Genomic DNA, 20,504 nt, shown 5'->3' on the forward strand with positions numbered 1-20,504 from the left:
CAGGATTCATATTTAAACGGTTTTTGTGCGTTTAATATTCACAGATGCTTACAGAATAAACTTAACAGAATAAAGCCTACCTTACAATCAGCCCTGAAACCGTTGCTTTCAGAAATGAACAGCTTTTCATGAGGAGAATAAATCCAGGATTACAGCTCAACGCGTCTCAAAACGATGTAACTGAAGTAACGTTACAACGCTTCACTAGATGTGTTTGTATGAGTTGGTGTGTGGATGTTGATGTGGGGATCGTCAGTATTTGAATCTGAAAGAGCGTGTGCTCCGTGGGCGTGGTCGCATTAGCGGATAATGAAGTGGCTCACGAAAGACTGACATCTATCACTTTTCAACCAGATTACATAAACACAGCATATTTGTTTTCAATTTGGTTTACATTTTTAAAAACCTGACATTTCAACGTTTCTTTAGACATATGTCTTATGTTTGTGAGACAAGTATTCACTAAGCTAGAGTTTCTTTTCTGAAGACTATCTTAATGAACGTGTTTGACAGAGAGGCTGCAGTTCGCGCATCATGTTTGTTTTCTTTATTTTGCAAAAAGCAAAACATTTTGTTTTTATTGTGACTGTACACAAAAAAATAGAAACTTAACAGATTATAATGATGTATAACACTTGCCTGAATGATAAAAAACGTCAGTTATTTGAGTCTCTTTGGCACTGATAAGAAAAAAAGAGAGCCGATCGTGCTGGCGCGACCTTCGACTCGAGAATTTTACCCAGCAAATTGGGTTGTTTATTTAACACAGCATAATGGGTTTATTTAACCCAGCATAGTTGATTCATTTTTACTATAATTTTTGCTTCTTTTTTTTTTTTACTTCATACATGAATTAATGTCTACGGATTAACTTAAATCCTCTAAACTTAAAAACTTTTAACATTTAGAAGTAATCAACCAGTCTCTGTTGTCCCGTTTCCACCGTAACGGCACTGGGTCTTGCCAAAAACTACCCAAATACTGAAAAAATAACCCAAAAGGCTCAACCCAGGATTTGGCTAGAAAAAATAACCCAAGATTTTTTAAAGTGCACTATCCTCACCTAATTCCTTATTTACCAGTACAAAATTATGCCTCTATAAATTGTAGGTGACATTTTATTTTAGGGTTCAATTCTCACTATTAACTAGTAGCTTATTAACATGCATATTACTAGGATATTGGCTGTTTATAAGTAGGCTACTTAATAAACACACATTAATTACTTATTATGCATGACCATATTCTACATCCTTTAATTTTACCCAATAGCTAAACTTATGAACTACCTAATTATTAATAAGCAGTAGTTAGGAGTTTACTAAGGCAAAAGTTGTTAATAGTGAGAATTGGACCTTAAACTAAAGTGTGAACAAATGGTGAACAAAAAGTGTGGAACCCCCCCCCCATTTTAAGGTTTGGTAATATTATTTACACCACTACTTACCATGACCTAATGGTAAATAATACTTCTACAGCATTTATTAATCCTAGTTAAAGTTAATTTCTACATATATAAAATCAAAAGTTGTATCTGTTGATATTAATTAATGCACTGTGTAACATTTATCATCATATGTAACAGAAATGAACAGAGGATATCAATCTCTATATAAACATTGGTGAAGTGTAAATATACTGCATTGTATTGTTGTTAATTGTTATAGTTGGTGTTAGAAGTTATTTAAAATATAATGTTATTAATATTTAACAATATTATATTTTAAATGACTTGTAACACCAACTATAAAAGTTATTATATCAATCATTATTATCAAAACTACCTTCTATGATTGCAATAATTACATATGCTAAACAAAGCCTATTAATTAATTTAACACTGATTAACATGATATTTTTTCTGCATGCCTGCGTAGTCTCCTCTTGCAGATTCACTGAGGTTCATATTCAGTCGAGCTCCGCTCTTTTTCACTTTGCCGTCTGAGCATTTCTGTGGTGGAGCGAACGTCATTTAGAGACTGCAGAAGATTGTAGCCTCCCTGTGAAGCGCTTGCAACAGTTCCACCTAAAACATGTATAACATGTTCAAAATAGTAACTGTGTCTTAGGATTTTGGAAACAAAAACTATTATTATTAGTAGTATTTTAGATTCTGAGGGTTACACCCAACAAAATGTCCTTGAAAGTCTAGAAGACATAAGCACCTCTGGATCAATTGACAAAATAGTATGTGATATAATTATAAATATATATTTTTTTTATTATATTTATTATAAGCATATGTATATTTTATACTTCATTATATTCACCAACCATTGCCAGGCAACTGTTATTTTGGGGTTTATGTGTTAAAAAATCCACACTCTTATGGAAAATACATTCCCTCAAGCTTAGCATTTCCTTCACTTGACAAACACTAGTGAGGTATTTTTTTTTAAATACATATTTTTGGTAACCAGCCTTTATTTATGATGTATTGAAGCTATAAAGCTGGAAAGTGTAGTAATACATAAAATTGGTGGGTGGGGGGTAATGTTCGTCCCTGTGGGCTGCTTTCTTATTTATTTCTATTGATTCTTTCTTGCTGATTTATGACTGTGCGCTCTAAACTCACTGGGGGCAAAGTGAGACGGCAACTAGTTTACGTCTATCAGTCAGTGGAAATAAAATGTGTTGAGTATGTGTGACAACGCTTGAATTTAAATTTATCGATATACACTGATGAGCCAAAACATTATGATCAGTCACAGGTGAAGCGAATACTGTTGATCATCTCCTAATAAGGCCAAATGTTTGGGTCTGGGTAGATTAGATAGTAAGCAAACAATCAGTTCTAGTTATCATACAGTTTAATAGTTTTTTTTTTTTTTTGGTCTATATCTTGTGACCTAAACCTCGCAGCTCTAGTGGATCGTCAAACTGTCGGCAAAACCTCATACAACAGCCTCACCCGCCTCAATCATGAATTAAGTCCGCCACGCATTTTGGAGACGGTCTCTGCTTGTTTGCAGAGCAAGGGTAAATAAAGAACTGTTTCTTTGAACAAGTACAGTGTTTTCTTTATTCAAAACACTAGCCACACAATGTAAGGCTAATGTTTTATGTATTTGAGGAGCGGAGGAGCGTGTCTCAGTCTGGTATTTGCCGTCTAGTCATAACCAGTACAGCATGTGCTTAACACTTCGTCTTTTATAACAAAAGGCTACAATAACCTTTGTAACCTTTAAGTTGATGCACTCACTGCCTCGGAAGCGACCGTTCTAATGACAGACAAAACTAAATCTCTGACATTTGCTGCTGAAAAACCTTGTATTTAATCAAATGTTAATAATATAATACAACGCAAGTGTCTGACCATACATAAAGAAACTATACAAACACTGACAACATTAGTCATTCCTGAATAGTAGTGGTTCTACACTAACCTGCGATTTTTGCTGGTTTCAAAACAAACCACGCTGGATATAACTTGCCATGGGATCCAACAGCTAATGCCAGTCTGATTTTAGAGATAACTGGAGAACTAGGGGCTCTCAGGCCCTCTAATTTGTACACCGAACCTTGCTGTTGTTATGTCTGTGTCCTCTACTACTCGTCCTGTGGTGTGGCGAACAGAAACGTCATGCGGGCATCGTGCCACCGGCGAACACTCATCAGTACCTGACAGCGCTACGGCTTTGCATATGGTTATTTGCAAATGTGATTTTGATGCCCTGAACAGTTTGTGCGTGTCAGGACTGATTAGAGTCCTGTTAGCAATCGGTGGGAAGCAGTGCCAAGTGTGCAGATAGCATCAGGGAGGACGGGACGCCACATGCTGAGCCCGTCCTTTACCAGCCAGCCAGCCAGCATGAAGGGTGTGAAAAGAGATTTTGGGGAGAAGTGTGATCGAAGCACTGCTGTCACGGAGCATTTTTGTGTCTGTAAAGCTATGTACTAGTACAGTACACTACTGTAATTTATTGTAAAATTATGTTTTTCCAAATCTCCAGATAAAGAATAAAGAAATTCAATGTAAAGAAAATTAACCTTTTTTTGACCATTATGTTTTTTTGCAATGTGACATTATTTTTGACAATTAACCACATTTCTTGCCATTAGTGTAATGCGTTACTTTTGATTTATTTTTTATTTTTTATTATGCAATAATACCCAATGGTACAGTGTTATATTAGTATTTAATATTATAGTTATTTATTAATATTTTGAATTAGGTTTTACTTTTTATGTTTTATTTAAATTTGTTTAAATTTTATTGATTTTGATATATGCTTTTGTCATTTTACTATTTAGTTTTTCTTTTTTTATTACAGTTTTAGTTTTTATTTATTTCCAGTTCAACTTACAATTTTTTTCAAATTTTCATCTAATATTTTATTTTATTCAATGAACAAAAATGGTTTAGTAATGATAACCCTGCAATAGTCATTCTATTTTATAAATACAAAATTTTAACAGAATTACATAAAATATATATATAAAGATAATACAGTATTTACACACCTATCAGGCATAACATTATGACCAGTGAAGTGAATAACACTGATTATCTCTTCATCACGGCACCTGTTAGTGGGTGGGATATATTAGGCAGCAAGTGAACATTTTGTCCACATATTGATGTATTAGAAGCAGGAAAAATGGGCAAGCGTAAGGATTTGAGCGAGTTTGACAAGGGCCAAATTGTGATTGCTAAACGACTGGGTCAGAGCATCTCCAAAACGGCTGGCCCATGTCAAATTGCTCAAGAAGTTAATGCTGGTTCTGATAGAAAGGTGTCAGAATACACAGTGCATCGCAGTTTGTTGTATATGCGGCTGCATAGGCTACTGCACAGCAATTTGTCATGAAAATAATCTCACACGGTATTATCTTTTATATATTTAAGAATTTCAAGATATAATTTTCCATCTTGTTAAATTATATATTAAGTAAATTATACCACGTCCCAGAGAGATTTCTTCAGATTCACCCAATTATTCATCATTCATTCATGTTTGATGCTTTGTTTGCTCAATACACAAAAGAAAAGCAGAAGAATGAGGTTTCCTGGAGAAATGACATATGTTTGTGTCCACGGCCATTAATGTTTTAAAGATTGGGAAGGGCAACAGTCTCCAACAGAGAGACACTTCCCAGCATAACATCACCATCTTATAATGGCAATCCACACATACATGCAGCCTCTCTCTATTGACCCTGTATTCACAGTGGCAATGCTTCGTTATTCTCCTAAGTCTCTGTACTATTACAAGCTTCCTTTTTTGTTCGCCGCCTCTTTTTTTTCCCTTTGCACTGGCATAATTTATCTCCTCTCATCCGGCACGCCTGGGACAGAAGCCAAAACCCAGGTTTCTTCCCATCTCTGTCCTTTCTTCTGCCCTTGATTAAGCCATTTTAAGGGTCGCAAGTATCGATTCCAGTTATGAGCGTACATTATGATTACAATTATCACTTATTTTGGAAATATCTCCGTCTGGCTGCACAAATGGCTAGTTTACACGCCCTTGATGTTATGCACTGCAGTAGTTCACCCAAAAATGAACATTTTGCCATCATTTACTCAACCTCGCATCTCTCAAAACACATTTGGGTGAACTGTTTCTGTAAGTTACTTCCCTAAAGTTCGATATCAAAAGCAAACGGTGAACTGTGAGCATTGCAGAAGTATATATTCATTGCCTTGTTTGCGCTGAGATTGAGAACAGCAATCCCAGACTGCAAACGTGAGATGAATCAGCACACTGAATCCAATAAATCAAAGACAAAACCGGGCAGAACCAGCCATGACATCCAACTGTGGGACTTTGTTGTTTTGCCACAATATTGTGCTTTGAAATTCTCCCGATACCTCATTATTGTAGAACGCAACGCATGATGCTCCGACCGTGATGAATATTCTGGCTTTAGGAATCAATCTCGACACTTGGGACGCTGGCCACAACTTAATCTTCTTTCATGCATTACTTATGTAGCCATTGAGGTTTCGTGTGCATTTCCATATTCCACTTCTGCTATTTGGGGCCATGCCCTTTTTGAGATTCCTCAATCTGCTTCTCGTCTGTCTTAGAATCACATCAGTCAGTAATCTTCGTCTCAATAATGGGATTCTGGGTCTCTGTGGCGTCTGTGATTCAGTTCCCTCTCCTGTTGCTAGTCGTTCATTGTGTTCGTGTCTCATACATCATGCATTGTCGGAATAAAACGCACTCCTCATCCCTGACCTCTCCTGCGTTCATGAATTGGGATTTTTCTTTTTTCTCTCTCTCTCTCGTTCTCATTTGTGCCATATATACAGTTCCCCTTGTGTATTGCTTTTGTTCGCTTGCCTTACACCCCTGCGGACATGGCGGTTTTCCATATGCTAACTCTAAGACACTTAATTATTGCCTTATTTTCTGTTTTTATACAGTACACTTCTCATATGTGGCTTGCCATTGTTTGCTGTTTAAAGTCAACATGAAACAACCAAATTTGTGACATTTTTCCACATGAAACCATCGAAATACAGTGTAATTATCTACACTACAGGCTTTCAAATTAATATTTATTTGGCACAAAACATTAAAACAATTTATTCTGGAAGTAATGAACAGCTAAATGTCATGCAACAAAAAAATCATGTAAAATTCCCTCACAGGGCCCAAATGAATCAGAAGTATGATTCAATATGATTCAATAATGAACAAAAGTAAAGTGTTTGATTTGCATGAACCATGTTACCAACCAATTGCGCTTTATCAAAACAAACCAATTTACTAAAATAACTGTAACTTCCCTGTGCAAATAAGATATTTCACTACCAAAAGTTCAGGAATTCTACGGTGGGTCTGTAATGAATCAGTGACTCATTTTTAGTGAATCGGTTCTTTCAGGCGGTCCATGTGATGGAAGCAGTTCTCAAAAGTACACTGCTTGATTTATATGAACCATCTAAACTAACCATTTAACTAAAACGAGTGTAAATTCCCAGTGCAAACAACTGCGTTTAACCAAATATTTTGCTTCCAAAAAAATCAGAACTTCTACACATGGACTCAAATGAATCAGTGACTCATTTTGGTGAATCAGTTTTTTCAGACGGTCCATGTGAAGGAAGCAGTTGATTTACATATATCTAAATGAACAGAATCTTTCAAATGAGTCTAAATTTCCAATGCATTGTTTGGCAATTATTTGAAGTGAATGAATTATGTTGGTTGTCAGTGAAATATTATGATGAATCATTACACTGATAAAGCATTCACAATAAGGCCAGACACATGTATTGAGATAGCAAAGAGTAACAGTTTTGATTTCATGTTGACTTTTCAATACCCATGTGTGATTACAGTTGGGTTTCATTTAGTCTGTGGTTCCAGTATGTAAAGTCTTTGTGGTAATCCAGGTCATTTTTTATGGTAGCTTGTTAAGACAGTTAATGTATCAAGACAATAGAGTAGTGTCCCCCATGTGTCCCCAGGCCCCCTCAGCAGGCGGCGGTGCCGGATCTGGAGGTGATCTCTCAGCAGGTGGAGGATGAAGGCCAGTGCATGGCTCCAGTGCAGCTGGTCAGCTTCGCCTACAGGGATCTTCCTCTAGCTGCCCTGGACCTCTCGCTGGCCGGATCCCAGCTACTTTCCAATCTGGATGAAGAGGAAAACCAAGAAGGGTAAGAAACTGCTGGCACACCAATGATTCTGCACAGAAACACGTACACACATGATTTCCCATTGCTTTTAAAACTAACCCAAATCTAAAAATGAGCTTTTTAGAAGTGAATATAGTACTGCTGTCAAATCGATTAATTGTGATTAATCTAACATAAAGTTTGTGTTTATATATCATGTGTGTGTGTGTGTGTAAGGGATAATCCATGGCTAGCTGTGCATTAAACAACTTAACGCACAACGTGGAGGCAAAGAACAGCACAAACCGGAGTGTGTAAGATTACATTTACCTGAATAAATTAATTATAGTATTTATTAGGGCTGCGCAATATATCGAAATTATCGAAATATCGCAAATGTAAATATCGCAATATGCATATCGCAAGGGCACGCAATATCTGAATGATTTTAATATGCTACTTCAACATTGTGAAAAGTGTACGTTTTAGGTTGATGCATATAGCGGAGAATAGACTGGGCACACGACTGTTACTTATGTGACTTGCTTGACGTTAAAAAGAGTTATTAAACGCAATAACTTGCGAAAAACAACTCCTTGCAGTCTCGCGCTGTCTGCTGTCTGACACACACCGAAACGTGCGCACAAGCTGTTCTTTTTTTCGTGTCTTGTTATACACTCAAACTGTCAAAAATAGATTTTACACACTTAAAGCAATATCGTATTGCATATCGAATATCGCATTATTTAACAAGGATATCGCATATCGCATTTTTCTTCAATATCGCACAGCCCTAGTATTTATTTGAATCAATTGTCGAGAGAGAGAGAGAGAGAGAGAGAGAGAGAGAGAGAGAAATTCGTACCTGTGTCTGTTCAGCGGCTCTCTCCATAACAACTAAGCTGTGAGTTGAATGGTTTAATTACTTAAAAATAGCAATTTAACACCCTCATTGCTAAGAAACATAATGTAGCGTTTCAGTATCGAATCAATTTTAGAACTAAAAGTCACGTGCTGATAAGTTTCTGTGCTCCTGAATGTTTGTGTGTGTGCAGCGCGATCTCCGCTCTCTCTGTGTGAGAGACGTAGGTCTATGTGTGTGTGCTTCAACAAAAACAGTGCATTAATATAGAACGGCGATTAAACTGACTAGGACCTACCTGTGCATTAAGTAAGGAATAATTGACTCCGGGCCGTTGAATTATTATTAGAATAATAATGCACACCCGAGGTGGTGATGCGGTCACGAAGCGGACCTCGGGTGTGCTTATACTACGGTTACCACACCTCAAGACATCGATCCGATGATATATTTAAAGGGATTCGTCCGGTTTTTGTACTTAAATCGCTATTGTGAGTAGGACTATTTCTTCCGCGTCTCATGCAACAGCTCTTTTGCTAGTTCCGAAACGTCATTTTAAAGCTGGTAACGGAGGCTTGAGCCGTTGATAGCATTCTACTGCAGTTATTAATGAAGTTATTAAAAAGAGAGCGAGAGCGACAGAGACACAGAGAGAGAGCGACAGAGAGAGAAAGAGAGAGCGCTTGTGTGAATTAGGCTACCTCTGTGCGTCTCTAAACAGCGCTGTTATTACCTCACTAGTGAAAAAATGTCATGTGTAGCCTTTAAGTTGCTACTCTATATAGGTTAACTGATAAAATCATCAGGGCAGCGCTGACAACACCTTTTTGTGCAAACTGTAGTGCGTGTGCGAGCACGTGCGATTGCAGTAATGAGACAGAAAAGCTTACCTTTGATATCCGCTTCCGTTTGTTGGTTTTCATCTGGACTGTCTAATACTGCTGCCGCCCAGTTGTTGAACGTTTTATATTCACCGTAAATATTAAGATTTACTTTAGGAAAATCATCTGTCATGTTGTTGTTTTTTTTGTCCTTTAATTTCTGTTATTACAGTTAACTATGCGTAGTGATATGGAACTGTAATGCGGTCAAGAGAGCTGCCTGGAACTACGTTCGCTGTGCGTTTCCCAGAAAATAATTGCACACCTCAGAACGTTCATCAGCCAATCAGATTCAAGCATTCAACGGCCCCGTAGTATAAACTGTTTTATTGGACATTAATGTCGAGCCCATATATATATATATATATATATATACTGATATATATATATATATATATATATATATATATATATATATATATATATATATATATATATATATATATATATATATATATATATATATATATATATATATATATATTATTACAATTATTACATTATTACATTATTACATTAGTTCGATTGACAGCAATATAATATGACATAATATACTTCATAATATACACACATATATTATATAAACGCAAACATTTATGTTAGATGCGATTATCACAATTCATCGATTTGACAGCACTCGAATATAGCACTAGTCTCTTTGTGAACAGGTTTTCCTTTTAAAGAATAAAATAATAAAAAATCTTTAAAAAAACACATTTATTTTGCTTATTTTCTTTTTTATATCAAACTATGTACTTCCTAAATGGAGGGTTTTTTGGTCCTCCTTTAGTCAATGTATTCACTCATAAGAACTAATCATTTGAAAAACATGACGATATTAAATGTAAAGCGATATGACATTTTAGTCTGAAATTTCCAGTGCAACTGCAACATTTTGACCGTCTCTCTTTGTTAGCATTCTTGTCACAGAGCCACTTTCAGTTGTTATCGGATAAAGGATTCCGACGAAGCAAACGCCATGCTAGGAGAGAAATATTCAGATATCCAAAAAATCAGGAAGAGCAGCATACTCTCACTTAGATCAACGATACTGACTTTTAACTGGAATTCCAGGAATTCATTTAATGCTCGGCAGGGGTGAGGTAAAAATAAGCCTCAGCATGTCTTATAAACAATACTAGCAGTATCTAAAGTAGCAGAGATCGAAATCTTTATTTAATCTGACATAAAGTAGTACTCTAAAGGAATTTGTTTATAATATGCTGGCATGCTGAAATGATTTGTAATGCAGAACTGGATCGTTGAGGCTTGTTTACCTATTGTGTTTCGGTTAAAAAAAAAACTGAGCACTGAGAAAGATTTTGACTTGAAATGTTATATTTATTTATACAATTTCTAATGGAAACTCAGACCAGAAGCAAAATGATATCTTGAAAGATTAAATGAAAGTGCTAATGTACCGTTACACTATCCTGAGACAGAAATAAATCCATAAATTGTTTGTGACAGAAGTTTCAGCTTTCAAAACCGTTAGGGTTTTCTATAAATGGATGGGTTACTGCCATTCGTAGCATTTTTTGTGGTTTTGACTAGCATGCCTTTGTGATCCATATCATCCTGTTGCACCATTTTAAGATTTTTAGATCAACATTTTTTTCTGCTTGTGTAATTCTATTTTCAGCAGAGTCATTTTGACTATTAGCACAAAGTATGGACCACTTATACAGGAAGAAACCATCTGAACATCCTGTAAATTGACCAATCACAGTCTTTTTTTTTTTGGACATATTTTTGGCAAATACTCTTGTTGTAATGTGTCACTTAGTTGTAATTAATTCATTTGATTTGAATAAAATTTTTATTTTGATAAAAATATGAATTAAACAGCTTGTATACTTTATCACTAGAAAAAAATGAAATAAACATGAAAGTATTTTCCAATAATTGAAGACAATTCTTATATAGAACCCTTTTCTATATTGTTCTATATTGAACCTTTTTTTCCTAAGCGTATACAGTATGTCTCTGCCATAAAATATTTTATAAATACCGGATGTTTACCGCAGGAGGTTGGTTTCTCGACTACTTCACACCATATTTTTAAATGCCAGGTTTCTGTGGATGTGTTTGTGTTCCTCGGTGGTTAGTGTGCAAATGTGGCCTTAAAAATCATCTGGCAGCCGCACTGCATGCTGGGAGTGTGGAGCACCCAGACCTTTATGGTGCTGACTGGGTTTTTTTGGCAGTCGACACTGCTGTCCCGTCTGGGTAGCGTGACTCACCGTGGACGGCCACTGTGCGATGCTCTGCTACACGCAGGGAAAGTTGACAAACACCATAAGCTTAATTATGGCAGCCGTCACACTGTCCACAAGCTACGCCTGTGTGTGTGTGTGTGTGTGTGTGTGTGTGCGTGTGTGTCTGTGTGAGACAGATGGTCCGTACAATCTCTCAAGTGTGTGAGTGTGTTTCTGAGATGTCAGCACAGAGCTTTCTGTTTCTCACGACTCACTGTCAGGTGACATGCTCAGGTGTGTCACATAACTGTCCTTTACTGTGATAACAGCCCAGCTTAATGTTGCGAAGAGGTTGTGAAACTTTTTTTCTACGTTTTAACTCTTTCCCCGCCAGCATTTAAAAAAAAAAGTTGCCAGCCACTGCCAGCATTTTTGATAATTTTCACAAAATGTTCATGACCCCCAGAATATTTTGATAAAGCCCTGTTTTTTATCAAGTTTCTTTATCAACTTAAATGTGAATGTTTAGTTTCATAAAAAAGCTAAATTTTGTGCAAAAAGCTGAGAAAATTCTATTTTTGTCAAAGACTACATCTGAATCGGATTCAGAGCGATGATTAAAACACAGATGGAGTAGATCAAGTCCATCAGCACCCCCAAAGCTTCACAGTCCTGTAGCTCGTCCTGAGTCGACATTTCATTCAGTAACATTGAAAAAGCAGTTGATTTATATGCTGTTTAATGTTGATGATTGCGTTTTCTTACAAATGCATCTGCTTAAGTATCACCTGCTTCTTCTTCACATGTGTTTTGATCAGGAAACTGATTCGTTCAAAAAACATAGATTCATCCAGTAATGAAACGAGTGAAGTATTTATGAGGGAGTCATAGAATCATTTGTTCAAAAAACGCTGATTCATCAAGTAATCACACAAGTGAAGTATTTATGAGGGAGTCATTGAATCGTTCATTCAATGGATTCATTCAAAAAACATTGATTCATCCAGTAATGAAACGAGTGAAGTATTTATGAGGGAGTCATTGAATCATTCATTCAACGGATTCGTTCAAAAAACGTTGATTCATCCAGTAATGACACAAGTGAATGTCACGGCCAGCTCGTTCTCGACTGTCACATAAAGAGGATCACACATGCAAACGAATAGTTTGACTTGCAAGATTATTTATTAAACACACATAGTGGTCCATTACAGAAATATAACAACGTCTAGGGATTTAAACAATAAAGGGAAAAATAATAATCCAATTGGTGAGGAATGTTGATAAATGATAAATAAACTAGAAAGCAACAAAGTGGAGCAAAGTGACTTCTCTGGAGATGTTCCCCCAGAGTAAGTACTAATGAGCAGGTGAATACAGCTTTTATACTCTCTGCCCATAAATTAATCAATTACACTGCATGAAAAGTGGGATTTTCGACCCCGTAAACTCCTGTATACTCCTGGAAATCTCCCTAATTTTCGGCAGTTTTCGACAATTTAGAGGCAGCGAACGTCGCGTTCGTCTGTTCCACAAATTGTCGTAAACGAACCATGACGTAGGTGGAGAGCCCCCCGCGGAGAGAGCCCGCGGAGGTGCGACGCCTCTAATTTGCATATGAATAGCAGCGAAACCAGAGAGTCAACGGCCAGACTTGAATTTACTCACTCACTATTGGCTGAAGCCACTACATTTAAAAAAGAAAAATCCCTCGTGATTGGTTGGCAGATCACTGCAAACCAATCATTATTGGTCCCCCTGGCTCATTATAAATGTAAACCCCAATAATAATAATAAATATATAATTTATGTTGTAATAATTTGTTTCATATTAATGTTATTGTGCTATGAAGTATTCATACCATCAAGGAATATATGGGAAAATTATACGGACCGTGCCGTTTATTCAAACAAGGGGCTTCATTTATAAGCATACAGCTGTTCATTCAAAGAAAGGGCTTCATTTATAAAACACAGCGGTTTACTCAAAGAAAGAGCTTTATTGTTAAACATACAACTATGTACAGTGCAGCAGTAATGTCTCGTAATGTAATGTAAAGTTCGTCGTGCTCCAGGCTGCGAGAGGGCGGTGGCCGCACAATCAATCCAGACACCCCGTCAACAAAGCCGTCTTCCTCATCAGATATGAGTTCAATGGTCGCGGACTTCCAAACGTCCACCTCATCCAGCACACTCTCGCTTCCAGCAACTGTAATACAATCCATAAAGACAATAAGCAGCCTGAAAAATACTCGCATTGACAAAAAACGGATCTAATATAATAAATCTTACCCTTTTTCTTCTTGATTGACTCAGTTTCAGGTTGTTTGTATCTGAAGCTCCGGCGTGTCGATTCATAATACGTCTTACAGGCAGCTGGAAAACAATTACATGAGACTGGTATTAATAAAAACAGTCACGGTAAAATTAAACAAGGAATGAGAAACACATTAGAAGTTACTTACACACAATTTCGTCGTGATCAGCGGTTAAATCTGGACTCGCGGAAATCGCTCCAAGCAGATAAGAGCTCACGCTCACGGCTTCGGTATGAGGCGAGGATAGTCTGTGTAAACAAAATGTGCAGTTTTAAGCTCGGATCTATTAACGCATCCATTTCCTTATACAGCTGAATAAAAGCATATTCTTTAAATCGTAACGTTACATTACCCATGCTCTGGTTCATTGCGACTGCAGTTTGCCTCAGAGTTATGAAGACGAAGACAGCCTCCTGAAAATGAGTCCAAAAAGTTCGTCGCGTCCATGCAGAGATTGAGTTGAAGACGGTGTCCTGTCATTGTTGATCACGAAAAAGGAAAGCAGCAAAAAACATTAAAAAATAGTTTAAAGCTCGTCTTCTACGCGTCATGGCCATGACCTCGACCTCGCACCTCATTGGACTAGGGCTCTGATATGGAACGCGCCTGGGGCCAAATCTCTTTATACGAAACGCGTGACTTATGATCGTTTCAACCTTCAACACGCCCTGTTTTCCGCTTCACGCACAGTTTTAACATGTTAAGAAAAACATTTGAACGTGTTTCTTAACGCGCACATTCTGTACATGTCGAAGTGTAATATTTTTTTTTTTAAGCAGACTTACCTTTAGATGTAGCCTAGGCTACATACATATTAATATAAGATATTAATTAATTGCTTAACTGACTACTGTGCTAGAGTAAAGTAGCCTAATGTTACAATGTATATTAAGTAAATGCTTAATATTATACAATTATTATAATTTATCTATATGGGTTATTGTTTGTTTTTTAAAGTTAGGCTATATATAATTTCTAAAAGTATAGGCTAATTTACACAGCACATACTTATAACTGAAAACACACAACTTTATTCCCTTTCACATAATAATGTTTTTGTAATTTGGTGTTTAGTTTGTTGTATAGTTTGTTTATACTGTTCTGTCTCTGTTTTGTTTCCAGGAACATCTGATGAGTGCTATAATAAAATGACTTCATTATATTTAAAATATGTTTTGATATTCATTTTATTTATATTATTAATATTTTATTTACCCATAAACGTGTCTTTAGGAAGCCATAAGTCATAGAGACAAGAATAACTTTTGCCATTTAAATGCCACATTCATTTACTGAGGACCCATACAGCCAATGATCATGTGTGAAAACACTTATACATAAATTGATCACTTAGAAATCAAAACTAAGGTTTGAGAAAGAAAGAATATGCATACAACAAAATATATTGTTTCATAGCAGCTTCAGTAACAAGTTCAAAACAAATTCTGCTGTAAACCGGCTCTAACAAGCCAATATAGTGTCAATATTCAGCTCAAGTGACTTCAGTGTTGATTCAGTTCAGTTGATTTCAGTTCAACTGTAAATTCCTCAGTTGTGCATTGTGTAGTTAGATATATGCAAAAACAACATTTTTGGAAATAGTTAAAATAGTTTTGCACAAAGTGTTGCTTTTGCAAGAGATGTCTGATGTTTTGTGTGTAGAGTTACAAGAAATGGAGCCATATTTTCAGAAATTGTGTGTAAGCAATTAGATAAAACTGTAAATGAATCCAGTTTATTTTAGTTCAGGACTCATAGTCCAGGTGTTAGTAATCTGTGCTTAATCTTTGTTCCAGGCAACAATTTTTTAACTCACGATTAAATAGATTAAGGCCTACTTTTGGCATAATTTAAACCCTGTCCAGGAAACCACCTCTTGAAAATCTGCATTGATAATTCATAAAATGTGGTGTGAGCTCAATTTAAATGACAATTACAGAAAAACACAATCTGACTTAACTATAAACAAACAAACTTGTACTTTTCACATTTATGATTAATAGCCATTTAAAAAATCATTCACAGTGCAGGGTGGAAAAATTAATGTTGGTATGTAAACTGTATGCTTTACTTGATTTATTTGTGTGCTTTGGTTCATTGTCTTGTTGCATCACATAACCTCTCTAAAGGTTGAAGACATGAACTGCTGTCCTGTATTTTTTTATTTTTTTTACATAACATTGGTTATTGCTAATGACATACAGAGTAATTCATCTACACTGTGAGCCCGGACAAGTTGAATCTACTTAAAAAATTGGAGCAAACTGGTTGCCCTAAAAATTTAGTAATGTGTACTAAAACGAGTACATTTAACTTAAATTTAAGTTAACATTTTAACTTAAACTTTAAACTTGTTTTAGTCAAAAAAATTCAGAACCTAGATAAAACTCCCCCTGCTGCTACTCTGATTTGCATTTGTGTAGCTCACAGCATGTTCATTTACATGATAAAGCCTCCCCTAGAATTAAGGGGAGGGGGGGTCATGGGGGGACAACTGCCAAGCAAGGCCCACGACAATTTCCGACAATTTACGGCAGTTTTCGGTGTTGCCTGCAAATTGCTGTGCACAGTCGTAAACCTAAAGTTTCACGGCAATCTACAGTGTCACATACTGACGAAAATCCCACTTTTCATGCAGTGTTAGGCATGATTGTCTGCAGCCAATCACACCATCAGAAAGCAAAGGAAAACAGGGTCGTAACATGAAGTATTTATGAGGGAGTCATTGAACTGTTCATTCAATGGATTCATTCAAAAAACGCTGATTCATCAAGTAATCACACAAGTGAAGTATTTACGAGAGAGTCATTTTAATCATTCATTCAACGGATTCGTTCAAAAAACGTTGATTCATTCAGTAATGACACAAGTGAAGTATTTATGAGGGAGTTATTGAATCATTCATTTAATGGATTCGTTCAAAAAATGTCGATTCATCCAGTAATGATACAAGTGAAGTATTTATGAGAGGTCATTGAATCATTCATTCAATGGATTCATTCAAAAAACGTTGTTTCATCCAGTAATGACACAAGTGAAGTATTTATGAGGAGGTCATTGAATCGTTCATTCAATGGATTCATTCATAAAACGCTGATTCATCAAGTAATCACACAAGTGAAGTATTTACGAGAGAGTCATTTAATCATTCATTCAATGGATTCGTTCCAAAAAACGTTGATTCATCCAGTAATGACACAAGTGAAGTATTTATGAGGGAGTCATTGAAACATTCATTCAACGGATTCGTTCAAAAAACGTTGATTCCTCCATTATTGACACAAGTGAAGTATTTATGAGGGAGTCATTGAATCATTCATTCAACAGATTCGTTCAAAAAAACGTTGATTCATCCAGTAATGACACAAGTGAAATATTTATGAGGGAGTCATTGAGTCATTAATTCAAACCGATTTGTTTATATTTTAAATAGACTGCAGCAACTGACATTTTTTCAGAACCTCGAGTAAATTGCATGTTATTTTGTTTAGTTGTCTGTTCAGAATTGTGATCTCAGTTTGAAACCAAAAAAATAGTGATTCTCAATTTATCCAGAATCGTGCAGTTTGTGATTGCATCCAATCGCTTAGCAATTTCGGGTTTTATATGTTTATGCATGGTATAAGTTTTGTTTACGTAATTTGTTTTATTTTAGGTGTGGTATCTAGATTATTTTTGAGTGATAAAAACAATCACTTACAGGTACAATTTTCCTTCGATTAATGTTGCCCCATCGCATTTTTAGGTGTTAGGTTTTAAAAACGTTTAAAAAAACTTTTGTTTACAGTGACAACCTACCAGCAACCAATATACAATGTTGTGAAAAGTTTTGTGCTTTCTGAGATATTTCTGTCAGGTATAATTTCGACTAGAAACATGCTTCCTGTTAAGGACAGCTTTCATCAGATTTTGATTGATATTGTCTACAAAACATTTAATGACAGAAACTGATCGCAATTGCATTGATTTCCATAGAAAGCACAAGGTCATAGCCATTCCGGGACACTTGGTTTGTGACAGTTTCACCCCACCTGCATATCCGCAGCATTGTTTCCCTCTCCCGTAACTGTCAGTAGAGAAAGCGAGAGCAGTCACATCATGTTTCTGGAGTGACTCACATCTGAAATATGTACAGAATGATACAGACGATATATTCGCATGGTTTGATGTCAGTTTAAGCCTTATTGAACTAAGCTAATAATAGAAATATATCAAAATGACAGCTCATGAATTATCCCGAAACTATGGTAAATGCAAAACAAAAGTACTTTATTTTATTATTTCTTTAGTTTTAGTTTTCTATTAATTTGAAAGAAGCATTTGTAATAACTTTGATCATTTAAACCTACTTTAAAATTTTAAATATATAAGTATATTATCTAGGGCTGGGCAAATTAACGCGTTAACGCGGGCGATTAATTTTTTCAGCTTAACGCATTAAAAATATTTAACGCAAATAACGCAGCGTCCATTTTTATATCCATTTTTGCTTAGCGTTACATGATCATCACGCTCTTATTGATCTAAATGCTTCCAAGCGTGACAAGACACAAGAGAACGCGCTGTATGCCAATGTCCTGTCTCTCTGTGTGTGTGTGTGTGTGTGTGTGTGTGTGTGTGTGTGTGTGTGTGTGTGTGTGTGTGTGTGTGTGTGTGTGTGTGTGTGTGTGTGTGTGTGTGTGTGTGTGTGTGTGTGTGTGTGTGTGTGTGTGTGTGTGTGTGTGTGTGTGTGTGTGTGTGTGTGTGTGTGTGTGTGTGTGTGTGTGTGTGTGTGTGTGTGTCAGTGTCCTGTCTGTGTGGATGCGTCTCATGTCAGCTAATCAAGGGACACACACACACACACTCGACGCATAGATACCCTCGCGTCAGTTTCCTGCTCACATCGAGTTCTCTTTTGCTCTTGAACAAACAATAATACAGAGGATTTTTAGTATTCTCATATTCGGAGTCTTAAATTAGTTAAATAACGTCTTAAATGAACTTAAAGAGTTGTGAGGAAATGAGATGCGCGTGAGATCCGCGGCTGTTCTTAAAGTGACAGGAGCACTGATGATGCCCGTCATTAATGTTCATCAAAGAACAACGGGAACAGAGACAATTTTAGCTTTAATGATGATTCATCTATATTTAATTTATTATTTATGCAGTTAAGAAAGATAACTATTACATTTCTGTATATGTATAACAGGGAAGGCCATGGGTAAATATAACATTTATTATTATGGGTTTATGTAAAGATTGTTTTAAGTTCACTTAAATTAAAAGTTGTTTTTTTTAAAGCCTAATAAATGTTGAAATTGGGAGCTTTCAGTTATACTGTAATGTAACGTCATTAATGTTTCATAGACACTTTAGTATCAGTGATACTGGCCTTCATTCATAAAAATATGACAATACAACACATATTTAAAAAATGCTGTCTTTAAATTGTTTATACATTAATTTGGATTAATCGCGATTTAATCACGATTAATTAGGCTACAGAAAAAAATGCGATTAGCTAGTTAATTTTTTTTAATCGATGCCCAGCACTAATATTATGATATCTATATATATATATATATATATATATATATATATATATATATATATATATATATATATATATATATATATATATATATATATATATATATATATATATATATATATATATATATAATATAATTATATTATTGTATTTAGAGTATATATGGTCCTAGACATTTAATGTTTTAATACTATTATTATTGTTTTAGAGTTAGAGTTTTGATTCATGAGACATTTAATGAAAATATATGCGTCTCTTTAGAGTTAATTCACCAACATTTAGACTCTAATTGGTTTATTGAAAAAGTTATAAAATGGCTTAGATTTTATGGCTAGGCTTTAAAAGAGATCACGCACCACAAACTTGGCCACACAAAAAGTTTACGTTGACTCTCTCTCGCTCTCCAAGGTTGCATTTATTTGCTCAAAAATACAGTAAAAACAATAATATAAGACGACCCTGATTATAAGACGACCCCCCCCCCCTTATTTTTTCAAGATTTACCAAGAAAATTCTTTTATGTGAAAAATTATTTTCATATTGCATTTTTTTCAGATTTACATTTTTGTGTTGAAAGTATGGTAAATGCTGGTAAAATGTACAAATGATCACGTTTAAAAATAAACACTTTTTGGCAAACCATAAGAATAACCTTTAGCCCATCTGAATTATATAACATTTAGGCTAACCATCTAATAGTGAAAACCATGTAGCCTACCAAAATTTCATTAACAGTAGAAGTGAAATCTGGGTACCATCTTACGTTTTAAAATCGCCATCAGCGAGGCACACAAACATGGCTCTTAGACTGTAAGCTTTTCTTTGACTGTGTGTGTCTTTAAAGGGGTCATAACACACACAGTTTCTGCCAATCTCATGTTAATCTTGAGTACCTATAGAGTAGTACTGGATCCTTCATATCTCTGAAGAGTCTTAAGTTTTATCAGATTTATATTAGTGGAGTCGTGCAGTGGGCGGAGCTAAAGAGTCACGAGCACACACACACACACACTACATCATGGCATTATCCCTGGATAACTTTGATTCACTATACATTCAGGTTGTTCACATTATATGCACTTAAGCCCTATTCGCACAGGATTAGTATTACCTGGTGACCTCTAGTAATTTGTAACAATTGCGGA

General features: G+C 35.8%; 1 protein-coding gene across 1 annotated transcript in view; it reads left to right on the top strand.

The window, feature by feature from the left end:
* Positions 1–20,504, top strand: part of tmem266 (transmembrane protein 266) — a 95,648-nt gene that overhangs the window by 26,082 nt on the left and 49,062 nt on the right. Inside the window, exon 3 of the mRNA XM_079810374.1 lies at positions 7,424–7,612. Coding sequence (XP_079666500.1) covers positions 7,424–7,612 — 189 coding nt within the window. The remainder of the gene's footprint in view (positions 1–7,423; positions 7,613–20,504) is intronic.

Source organism: Gobio gobio (assembly GCF_949357685.1).
Source record: "Gobio gobio genome assembly, chromosome: 25".
NCBI classification, from domain to species: Eukaryota; Metazoa; Chordata; class Actinopteri; order Cypriniformes; family Gobionidae; genus Gobio; species Gobio gobio.